General features: G+C 43.7%; 1 protein-coding gene across 1 annotated transcript; it reads right to left on the bottom strand.

Annotated features, from left to right (window-relative positions):
• Positions 1-2105: 2105 nt before the first annotated feature.
• On the bottom strand, positions 2106-6642 carry LOC146578061 (uncharacterized). The gene is made up of 6 exons (XM_085256824.1): positions 6545-6642; positions 5885-5926; positions 5559-5810; positions 4204-4443; positions 3660-3896; positions 2106-2873 (listed from the first exon to the last, which is right to left on the bottom strand). Exons 1-6 carry the CDS (start codon positions 6573-6575, stop codon positions 2758-2760), a joined length of 918 nt encoding a protein of 305 aa, XP_085112950.1. The 5' UTR covers positions 6576-6642; the 3' UTR covers positions 2106-2757.
• Between the last annotated feature and the right edge of the window lie 5616 nt (positions 6643-12258).

Raw genomic sequence — 12258 nt, 5'->3', positions numbered from 1 at the left:
CTCTCTGCCTGGGTGGAGCTCATTACGGGCTCTCACTCTTGGCCCACGCACCCCTGTGGATGGTGTCCACCTGCGGCTGATCTGGCTGATTTCCCCAGCTGCTATTTAAGGCAGTGGCACAGAGCAGCTCACCGCTGGAACGTCGAACCACCTGAGTTCGTGCTCGCGGCATATTCAAAGAAGAATCGCTTACACGTGTTTTATGTTGTGGAACTAACCTTTGACCTTCTGTCTGTAGATTCTGGACCGAATCACCGGACCTGTCCAAGTGGGGCAGTGTGTGGAGTGTTGGAGCGAGTGCGGCTGAAGAGGAGTGCGTGTGTGCGGAGGAGCGGTGGCGGTGACTGAGGGGAAGAGGAAGCGTGTGTGTGGATTCCTCCCCCCCCCCCTTCTCTCCCTGGAGCCCTGGACCCCCTCCCAACTCACAGTACATATATTTTGCACTAAGGTGATCCCTATTGTAAATAAATCCCCTTTTTGTTTCCTTGAAAGAACTGTCTGCGCGTGGGTCCGTTCAGTAGCCATGACAGTAATCCTCCAAACCAGCTTTCCATGACCTCGATGAGATCATCAAGGTCATGGAAAGGTGGGATAGGCTGTTGTAGTTTTATAACTGTGATGTGTGTGTGGTTGTAATTACATACAGATCCATGCTGTAGTTTAAACTGGTCCTTATACCTGAATTTATTGTGTACCCACAAAGGAGACTCATTAAGCTAATTAATGATGTAGGGCTGACTCGTGCGCAGCTGTTTTACATAGGTTAACTTTTCTTTATTGTGCATTTATTCCCGGTCTCAGTGCACATTTATTTAGAGCTGTGAGTACACCTCACTCACCGCTCACACTGAAAACACGCTTTCCTCTTTCTGCACATTCACAGTTGCAGCTCATGTTTGTACTGCAGGTTATCAGACATGACCATTAATGCTGAAGCAAAGAAGATGTGACAATGACCGATAGTGAAACTGAGACACTGCCCAGAGAAGTGGATAAGAGGAAACAAGCTTTATTTACTGATCTCGGTTCAGGATTCTGGTCAGACGAGACACAAAAACACAAACCAAGTGTTAAAAACCACAGTTTGTTTACAAAGTTTATAAGTAGTACTCTGTGTTTTATAAATGTGTATAAATACAGCTCAGTGCATGTCTTATCAATCTTCTATATACCATTGCTGCTCCTTAGTTTACCTTTATAAACACAGATGTGTTGTTATGACTGTGATCATGATTATCAGCAGCAGTAACAGCTGATATCAGCAACTCTAACAGTAACATGTCTGTATTTATGAGTGACTCAGCAAGGAAGCGAATACTCACTAATGTTTAATGGTGTAACTTTATTATAAAGTGCTGCACGTGGTTTATCTGTGAGCTCTCCGAGTCAGGTGCGTCTAAAAAGCATGAAGCAAACATTTAGAAAAAGATGCAACGAAAATGTAGGTTTTTTAAATTATTTGTTTAAATAATTAATGAAAATGTGTTCAAATGTGTTAAACTGAATGTTTGTCAATCCAGTAAATGTTTCCTTTAAATGGAGCATTTTATAAAATTACATAGAAAACTAAAGTTTCTGGGTCATTGTGGGCGGCGATGGTTTAAAATTAGTGTCAGACTGAAGCTCTGCTGGGTTTTCACCGTAGTAACAGTGAACAGAGTGAACTGCAGGAGTGTAAGAGACTCGGGCTGGAAACATGATAAAGTGTGAGAATGTAAGAAGATCAAAATGATGCTCAAAGAGAATAACAACATCATAACTGTATCGTAACTGAGCTTTGAAGAGTTATACTTGTTTGCGCTTGTCTCTGAGTCGGTTAGGTTACAGCTCACCCTCCGGTCTGTGGGCAGTTTCACGCATAATAGGAGTTAAAAACCATGACGAAGTTAAAAAAGTGTTAAATAACAGATTGTGTTATTCAGCTGATATGTGTCCACTAATAAAAGCAGGCTAACTCTAATATTAGGGTACTCGTCTGGGGCGCATTTAGGAATTTAGAAAATGCATGAAGACAAAACCGTGACTCATAATTACATCAAAGCTCAACTAAACTAAAGCCTCCTCTGAATAATTCTGTAGAAAAAAAACTCAACAAAAGTCTAGGATTATTTTAATATATCATTTTATTTTTTTCCAATATTGTTTCAGTTGTTTTAGTTTAGTTAATTTTACATCATGTGATGAGAATACTTTCTTCACAGCTGGTTTTAGTCTTGAGTTTTAGTTTCCACCCTGTGGCTGTGTGACTCCCGAGAACATGACATGACAACACCACAGGAAGCTTCCCCATCAGCTGAGCTGTAACATCCTCCAGCTGTTATATGGCTGGCGGATGTAGACAGTACAGAGAAAATAGTTCCAACATTAAACTGTTACAAGGTGTAAAGTTAAACATATACAGATTGAAACGTTATGTTATTAGTAAAAGTGGGAAACCCTCTCTGGGCTTCACTGTTACAGCAGTTTAACCTCCAACATCAGACGTTCATCTGTGAGCCGATACACAAAAGCTGGGATTCAAAGAGTCAGCAGGAGAGCGAGCGGAGAGCAGGGAGAAAACCCTGGACCCTGAACAAAGGCATGTCCACAGTCCGTGACAGGTTTCAGTAACAAATCTTTCAGGAAGTGACTTTGAGGAGCGGGAAGAAACCAGTATCACATGTGCAGTCTGAGAAATGAGAAGCTGGAGCTTCCCACACGATGGACGCTTCCCTCTGCTCTGTGTGATGAAACGTCAGCGGAGTCAGAGCAGCAGACTCATTCAGAGTATTCAGAATCCTCGAAGAGCGCGCACTCAGCCGTGAGGTCAACCACCGCCTCGTAGTTTTCTTCAATGCACTGGGTCATCTCCACGGAGACGGGAAGTCTGTTTGCTGTGGGCAAAGCATCGGGGTGAATGTTAGTCTCCACACATATACATACAGTCCTCAGTGAGACATGCTGCACCGCGGGCACCATCGTATGTCCAAGTTGGCCCACAGCAGGCCCACAGTGGGCAGCTGTGGGTGAACTGTAGGGCTGTGACTCATTACCGATGATACAGGACAATGGGTTTTAGTCTTTTAGTCTTGTCTCCATCATGTCTTCCAGCTTTGGGGTCTCCAACTCCAGTCCTCAGAGCTACCGTCCTGCAGCTTTTAGATGCATCCTTGTTCTGAGACACCTGAATCAAATGAATGGCCTGTTACCAGGCCTTTCCCTAACTCGATGAAAAGCTGAAGAGGTAATTCAACCATTTGATTCAGCCGTTTCTCTGCATTAAAGCTACAGGACAGTAGCTCTCAAAGACTGGAGTTGTAGATCTCTGCTTTAAACCGTGCAGCTCTGGAGGTCTGTGCAGCTACAGATCAGGCGTGTACACCTTTTACTGCACAAGGTCACAGTTGAATCGATCACAATCAGGTTCCAACTTCTTAAAATAGTTTCAGACACTAGAAGCTGTTACCTTTGGTTCTTGTCTGCTGTTATTTGGGTGTATAAAGGTTAGTATGTGAGCCTGACCCTGGTTAAGAGCGGTGAAATATCAGATTAAAGCTATGGTTTGGCTTTAGCAGTCCGGTTACTGTAATAATTAAAAAGGCAGTGCAGACGTTTGTGATTTTACAGTCAGAGCTGCCAGCAGGACAGCAGCAGTGATGCACCTGTGTGCAGGTATCTACCTGAGCGCCTGGTGGCCAGCCGGTCCAAGCAGATGGACAGCAGCAGGCCGGTGGTGATGGAGTAAATACAAAAGGCCAGCAGGTGGGAGAGGAGTCTCAACACAGGCACACAAGAAGAAGGAGCAGGAGGACGAGGTGAGGAACAGTTGGTGGGAGGAGGAGGAGGGGGAAGAGAGGGGAAGGGGGACATGGTTTCACGAGAATGGACAGATGATCTGACGGAGGTCGTCGGGGGATCTGCAGGAGAGATAAGGAGGCGTCCTCAGTTCATTCACTCAGGGTTCGATAGAAAGGCTCAATGGGAGCGGTGCAGCGAGGCTACACCACAAACACAGGCTTTCATCTCCATCTATTAGTAATAGATGCTGAAGAGGAGCATGCTAGTTATTGCATCATTATTGATCGTGATTATAACCACAGTCAAATCTCAGAGTGATGAATTCTCTGTCTTTGCTCCACGTGCTCTCCATCGAGGTCAAGGACATTAGAAAAACACAAAAGAGGCCCAATTTATGATGACAGCAAATGATGTCAGTGTTCTGACCTCTGACCCTCAGGTAGCTATGAGCAGATGATCCACTCAGATCAGTAGCACACCAGTAGAAACCCTCATTAGACTGCTGCACGTTGGAGATGGTGTGCTCTTTATTTCTAGGTCCAAGAAGACGTCCACTGTAGAAGAAGTAAGCTGCCACTGTTTCACCAGTGCTGAGCCTGCAACGCAGAGTGAGATTACTTCCTTTTGTCACAGGAAGTGCCGGGATCTCCAGGATCACTCCTTTTTCTGGGTAAGAGAGACAAAAGTACACACATGTAGACTGGAAGCTTCTGGAGACAGCATGCAGGAGGTCAAATGATGACGCCATAGGACTGAATTCATGAACGTTCATCATCACAGACTATAAATGATGGTGTGGCCACTGCAGTCTGACCCTCTGCTTTTATAATGGTCACTCAGAGGCATTTTCTTCTTGCTATGATGGAGAAGAACAGATAGCTAGCATAGCTGTCAAGCTGCTTCCATAGACCATACTGATGTTTGCTAATCAGTGCTACATATCGTCCAAATTAAAACGGGCATTTCACTGAAGTGCAGCACAAACTTCTGAGGTATTCTGTTATTACAATTAACTAACCAGCAGCCATCCTATTGGTCCAAAAGCATAAACACGGTCCAGAGGTGACTTTGCCAGTAACCACAGCTGCCTGTCAAAGCCCCGTCACTGAAAGAGGCCACGCCCCCACCGATGAAACTTTAATACGGTTTAAACAGGCGAGTAACAAAAACATTCTCTCCCAGTATTTTGCCCTTTTATTGTTATAAAGGGCAAAATTAGATTCACTTATTTATTTATTAGATATTTTAACATGAGAGCCTGTGAGGGCTAACGCCCTGCTGGAGCCTCTAGTGGACATTACAGGAACTGCAGGAACTTTCAGCCCCGCAGGTCGATGGCTGTTCTGTACCACAGTGCAGCAGATTTAACACCATCTAGTTTAGTGTAGCAGTGAGTTCTAAGTACTTAAGTATCTCCTAATTACAAGTATTTTAAGTATATCAATGTTTTCTAGCCTAAAAAATCCAAAACAATATGAACAAAAATCTGAGACATTAATTGAAACATATATTAAAACAATATGAAAGTAAAATTCAGACAACGTGTCATTTGAAGTATAAACTGGATTCTTACGGCTCATCTCCACATTGTTGATCTATGGATCAAGCTGTTATTCACACATTCAAGGTGCTTTGTGCTAAATGCACTTGCACCTGCATATATATAAAAATAAATATATGGTTGTACTTCACCTGTCACAGGTGGTCCTGATGCTGTAATGCCCTTAAATGTTCAGAGCAACTGTGGAAAAAAAAAGAAGAAAAGAAACAACTTACTTTACCTGAAACACTGATGGTGACGTCATCACTCTTCTGCCCAGAAGTGGTTTCACACCAGTAAATCGCTGTGAAGGTTGTTTTAAAGTCCTGAACACACAAGGACTCATCAAGTCTAGTGAAGTCTGCTGCTGCTCCACACTCATCAGTCTGGTTTCCTCTGGTCCTCCTCACCGTCCATCCATCATCACAGCTCAGAGACACTGCAGAGGATCCGCTGAAGACCTGCTGAAGGTTTGGACTGACAGACAGAGACACTGGAGGACACATGTGTAAATGTATTTGTGTTCTTGTTGGAGTCTCACTGATCGTTTTCACATCATCTCCTCACCTGCAGAAACAGTCGGTGCAGACAGCAGCAGCACACACACACCTGCAACAGGAGGAAAATCCACAGACTTGAGCTTTTTCTCACGTCCTCAGAGGTGCACACTAACAGACTGTGGCAGACGTCCACAGATCAGGAAGAAGACTGGACCATCCGGGACAAAAGACCGATATTTTCTTGGTCACCACATTCCTCACTATAAAGCACCTGAAGTACTGCTGAATCATCACAGCCTAATTGTTTTCAGCTTTTAGATCATTGTGTAAGTTTCCTCATATGTTTAAATGGGACAAAATATAAAAACTTTAAAGGTTTCAAAAACCTTCCAGACTCCCAGTTGCTGGTTTTCTTTCCTCATTTGTAATATTTATTGTGTCCTTTGTTGTTTGTGTCTATATTAAGAATAAACATTTAAAAAACAAGCACATCTTTTACAGAGACCCTGACTCTAAACTACAGACCCTGCTGAACATTAAACATTTCTGATTGGATTATTTTCTGGATTTACACAGAACAGAAAGGAGCAGACTTCCTGTTTTCTCCCCCGACAACACGGAGTAAACTCTCAGGATTCATCCAGTGTCCGTCCTTTACCTGGAGCTGGACTCACTGAGTGGGTGAGTGGGTGGGTGAGTGGGTGTAGGATTGCTGTGTGTGACTCACCGGGGAGCAGAGCCACAGGTGCAGTCTTCATGGTGTCTGGATGAGCATCGAGGGTCAGTGTGAGCTGCAGACTTTCACTTCAGCTCTTTCACAGCCGCCTGTTACCACATTAAAGACGGAAGCCTCAGTATAAGGAGGGGAAACAGGAGCAAAGGTCTGAGCTCTCAGCCAATCACGTTCAAGTACGGCCTTCTTAAAACTGACCTGCAAACGCTGCAGTTTAGAAATCCTTCACGAGCTGTGAGAGTCTATCAGAGGTCCTTCAGTCAGTCTGAAGAAAACACAACAGCTGAGATTGTTAGTCTATAAACAAACTCCACCACAGTCACATGACGGCAGCGTCGCCACCTCTGAGCTAATGAGTTCCTGCAGCACAGAAGCTCCTCACCCGCTCACATCACCTGCCTGTGAGTTCAGAGGCTTCTGTTTGGATGCACACACAGAGCTGCAGACCACGTCTGACCAGCAGTGACTGGTTTGAATCTGACCTCCAGCTCTTCTACTGGACCTCTAAAGTGGGTCTCGTGTCCAGACACGAGTGTTTTTAACTCTCAGTGGCTCGTGTTGGACAGGAGATATGTGAAATGCGCCGGAGTGATGTTCTAATGCAGGTGGTCGGAAATAAGAAGTAAAACAAGCTCACAGTGAGTCAGTGTGGGTGAGCTGTGGCCAGGACAAACCCACAGTTAGTCCACGTGATCCCACCTACATTTTACTAAACCTATAGGCCTTTATGTGTGAAACTGCAGGGGCCCTGTGGGTGATAACTGTGGGTTTGTCCTGCCCACAGCTCACCCACACTGACTCACTGTGGGTTCAGGAGGACACGTTAGCCGGGGCATTATTATTTATTATAAAATAAAAGATGAAGCCAGAGAAGATGTTTTATTACACGCTCAGAAAATCGATGCTAGGAAGAAAGAAAGAAAGAAAGAAAGAAAGGAGAGGAAGAAGAAAGCTTGGATTTAAAGGGGAGGATGCTCATTTAAAGCTTTGATGTAAGTCCTCGTGTTTAAATTACGTTATGTTTGTTCACACTGTGAAACCTGCTGCTAAACAAACTGAGGCAGACTGACTGTGTTGTTTAAAGTCTGCATGAAAGCCGTCTGCAGGTTAGTTTGCTGCACTGTGATTGGTTTAAAGCTTCCTCCACCACTTCAACCTCTTCTCTGCCCACTTCCTGTTTCGAGGCAAAGTCAGCCTCTTCAATGTAAGAAACAGGACAGATATATTTTTACATTTTCCTTCTCTGCTTGTGTTTAACTTACCTGAGTAAAGCTGAGAATCTTTATTAGAAATATAATTTAGACTGAAACGAAGTTTGTAATTCCATCTACTGATGTTATTATATTAATATGACACGAGGTTCAGTTGAACAGTAGTATCTGTACTTCTGCTTATTTTCCTCTGTTATTGAGCCTGTCGCTAGTTAGCTAACATAAACTAAGTCTGTCATTTGCAGCTATTCAACCAACCACATTATGTCATGCTCCGTACTGACACAAGATGGCGCTACACGTTTTTAAAACTTTAAGCTCTTATTTGTTAAATCCAGCTTCACAGTTATATCAGTTTTTGAGAGCAGGGCTCAGTGATGGAAATGAGCCTTTACACATTTAAGAGTGTTGTTTCCACTTTAATGGGATCCTACAACTTTAAGTGGAGTGGACACAGCTCAGAGTTCGAGAGCTGATGAAGCTCACGTTCACTTCACCATCGGCCTGTACAAATAACTGTCGACGTCTCAGTCTTCCATCAAATGCCAACCCTCAGCATCATCTTCAGCAGCAGCTGATTCTCAGACTGAACAGGCTTCATTTCTGTCTCTTTCTCCCACCTAGTGGTCATTCAGTGGTACTACAGATGATACGTCCCTTATAGAAACACGAGGCCTGACTCAGTGTGGCGTCATAAGTCGCTCACAGTCAGTTCAGCTCTTTTAGTTTTGTGTTTTTGCAGCTTCAGTTTGTTAACAATCACAGAGACACTCAGTGGACACAGGAAGTGTTGACTTAAAGTTTTGGACAGTTTTCATGTTGCACATAAAGACTTAGACCTCACAGCGATGGGTTATTAGAAGTGTGCGTGTTCTGTTTTTGAAAGCTGCAGATCATCACTCCAAAATTCTTCATCCCCTTAAAGTCCTCCTGCTGCTGCTGGGAGGCAAGTCCATCTGGCAGTTTACAGTTTTCATGCAGGTCACATTGAATGGTTTTATTTTGAAACACCTTGATGGTCTCCTCCTTCCTGCAGCTCTGGGGTCAAACTGTGGGATTACCCGGGTACGACGGTCTGATGTCCAGACCACACCCACAGGTCCTGTTCTGATGCGATCCTGCAGCCTCGATGCCTCGACTGCTCAGTCTGATCACGGGGCCGTTGATGGTGGTTGGTGATGCTTCATATTCAGCTGGATCAGTGACGGATGGAGGCACTTTTACTGCAGTCACACAAATCCTAAACAGGGAGGAGAAAAGAAGATAACACACGGCCAAGACATCCGGCAAGTTAACTTCAAATACCTGGGAGTTCATCTGGATCTCAGCTGGAGAACACAAGCCAACAGTGTCTGTGCTCGGATCCATCAGATACTTGATAGAGCGAGGCTTCAAACAGAAGTCAAGCCAGCACAGAAGACCATTTGCTGCCCTCTCCCCTCCCAGATGGACATTTATTCCTCCCGCTGCCTCAGCAGAACAACAAACATCATCAAGAACAGCTGCACCCTGGTTTTGACCTGTTCAACCTGCTGCCCACAGGTGCATCAGTACCCACAGACTCAAGAACAGTTTAAGGTCTCAGTCTTATTCACAGAAGATGTTCCTGTAAGCATCCACACCATGTCATGGTCCAAAGAAACCATGATGCTTACTGTGAAGACTACAAAAGTTTGGTTTACAAATCCAGTGCCAGCAAATAGTGCGGAGACTGTAATTGACTGTAGATCACTGTAGTGGTTAATCGCACTCAGAATGATCAAAATAGAAAAGTTACAGATTCATGATTGTGCAGGAATGTGGGCGTGAACCAGAGCAAGGTCAAAGAAACAATAGCTCTATCAATAATATCTGTCAAGGGGCAGGTGAAGGTAGGTCTGCATCCATAGGTGAAGCTGCACCCACGATGTAGGAGCGCCAACAAGGAGGAGCTTCATCTGAAGCCCCGCCTTCACTCTCTGATCACACATCACTTCCTGTTCACATGTTTATGTAATCATTTTAAATCTCTACAGTACCTGATCAATAAATAATAAACAGGTAGATTAAGGTGAGTTCTAATGCAGCATTACAGTTCAGCACACACGTAGAAACATGCACGATCAAAATGTTCTTCTCTGCTGTTTGTTTAAAAAGCCGATCTTCTCTAAAGCTCTGTTTCCTGACAGTCGGCAGCTTTGACCTTTGACCCACATGAAGCTTCCAGGATATTTGTGGACGGGACGCTCCATGGATCATCAGAACACACGGAAACAGCACAGCAGCACTGAGGAACAACTGTGATATACATAAGTGATGAACGAAGTATTTTAATGTGTATTTATTTATATAATGATCATCACAGGGCTTTCTGCAGCCCTCTAGTGGATCATGGTGACGTGCATGCACCAGGTCATTGTGGTTTTATGCCTGGCTGTGGAAATCGTCAGTGTTCTGGCGTCATTCAGCACCACTGAGTGATCACTAGAGGGAGCTGGAGACCAGGAGTGAAACTGTGGCTACAGCAGGGCAGCTGTTGTGAGTCGCCAGCTGTGATCTGAGAATCAGCTGGATGTGAGTAAACTAGATCAGGTTAGTGTTGGTGGTTGATTTAATACGAGCTGGTTCTGTGTGGCTGTGTCCACTGGAGGGGTGAAGTCGGGCCGTCGGAGCTCGACCACGACCCCCAGTCTGTTTATTCAAAACAATTCAGGTTACATTTGAAAATAAATCACTTTATAGCTTCCACAAGTTCATCACACTCAGAGAATACAGTGGTAGGGAAACTGAGCCAAACCGTCCGATCCCTGAACTTCCAAGATTGGGAGTTTGTTTTCCGCTCCACAAAACAACGTAACATCGAGCACGATGGAAAGAAAGTCCATCGCAGCGAGCCGAGTTCAACATCATCAGCAAAGTGTTCGCTGCAGTTTTCAATATAATCCATGGCAGACGATCACGATCCTCCACTATGATAAGATACGGCTGCTTGGTAACGTGGTTTCCTTTCTCCATTTATTGTTTTTACTCTATTCAAAACGTATTTGTGAACTTCATGAGTTTGTACAGCCCAAATTCAAATAAACCTACATTTTTAAAATCAGTTATTCACTTTGCAAGGGCTTCATATACATGGACTCTAACTGTGCTTTAAACCTGAGTCTAGATCAGCAGGCTCAGATATGAAGCCAAAACCGGACAATTAATCACTCAGTTTATATTATGTATCAACAAAACCCCGATAAAACCGAATGATGTTGTCATTCAGGTCAGTATGATAACAACGTTTATCCATAACAACTCAAACTGGCAGTTTCAAACAAGATGGCTAGAAAATCTAAAACTGGTTAAATTCATAGAGGAGAAAACAGAAAATGACTGAGTTAAAGGCAGATCAAACCGGCGCCTCGGTGAGATGGAAGGATTCAAAGCATATATTAGAGGTGAAGTCCTCGGCTTTATGAGTGCAAACAGCAAAAAAATGGAACAAACTAATTAAATCTTTGGAATTAGACTTAAATATTAGCGATGAATCAAACTGTTACGTTTGAGAAGTGAATATAATCAATTATCTTCTGATACAGCAACAAAAAGTCTGTGGCGATCTTATTATGATCAGTGGGAGAAAGTGGGAAGGCCCTCGGCATGGAGTTAAGGAAATGCAGTCTTTAATAGCACAAAGACCTCTTCAGCGCATGTAACAGTATACCCATGTGAAATTTATGACAGTTTTAGAGAATTTTATGAAAATGTTTATAAATCGGAACATGCTTCAGAACAGGAACCTTAGCTCACATTCAGTCATAGACACTGAGGTACCCCAGGCTATCCAAGCATTAACAGTGGTAAGAGCACCCGGGCCGGAGGCCTTCTGATTGAATTTTACAAAACTGTCCAAGAAAAATGAATAATTTCACTTTTTAACATGCATGAAGAAACATATCAAAGTGAGGCTCTCCACCCACTGAGACGGCAATGAGTACTTGTTTACCTGGTAAACCTCCTGCAGAGCGCTCATCACTCAGACCAATGACTCTGATGGGGGTGGACACTAAAATACTTCTATTAGACCCTTGGATCGCACATTTAGTTAGCGTTGTATGAAAGCATCAAGGGTTTCACAACATAAGAAGGGTTCTGAATGTAGGCTCGTCAGGCCTCGGACGTTCTCCCAAGTTAGGATTTGGAAATCATTTTCTCAGAGGGGTTCAACCTTTGTAACAAACAATACTTTCTAAACCCGTCACATTAGCCATCTCCTATGCTAGTTATTCTGACGATAACAGTAATAACTGACCTATTTGGTGTCTCGCCCTGTAAGATGATGACCTGACCTTTTCTGACTAGGCTGTCTGTCAGCACACCAAAATTCATGCAACAAATAGAAATATTAGGATGATTTCCTGGCTGTAATATAAATGATTAAAAATCCTCCATCCTGCTTCTGAACAAGGATGAAAGGCTCAACCCTTTAATGCTGAGTTAATGAAGTTAATACAGAATAAACACAAAGAATGC

This window comes from Mchenga conophoros, linkage group LG3, assembly GCF_057382185.1.
Source record: "Mchenga conophoros isolate Kocher_MC1m ecotype Shallow Benthic linkage group LG3, M_conophoros_male_GT1.1, whole genome shotgun sequence".
Lineage (NCBI taxonomy): Eukaryota > Metazoa > Chordata > Actinopteri > Cichliformes > Cichlidae > Mchenga > Mchenga conophoros.
This window is presented reverse-complemented; position numbering and strand designations above follow the sequence as displayed.

What these genes read in the sequence shown, in the direction of transcription:
- LOC146578061 (XM_085256824.1), bottom strand. Translation starts at nt 6,575, where the DNA reads ATGAAGACTGCACCTGTGGCTCTGCTCCCCG. An exon ending in CGTCACCATCAGTGTTTCAG is followed by an intron (nt 4,444 to 5,558) that starts GTAAAGTAAGTT and finishes TCTCTTACCCAG; the next exon opens with AAAAAGGAGTGATCCTGGAG. An exon ending in TAGCTACCTGAGGGTCAGAG is followed by an intron (nt 3,897 to 4,203) that starts GTCAGAACACTG and finishes TCTCTCCTGCAG; the next exon opens with ATCCCCCGACGACCTCCGTC.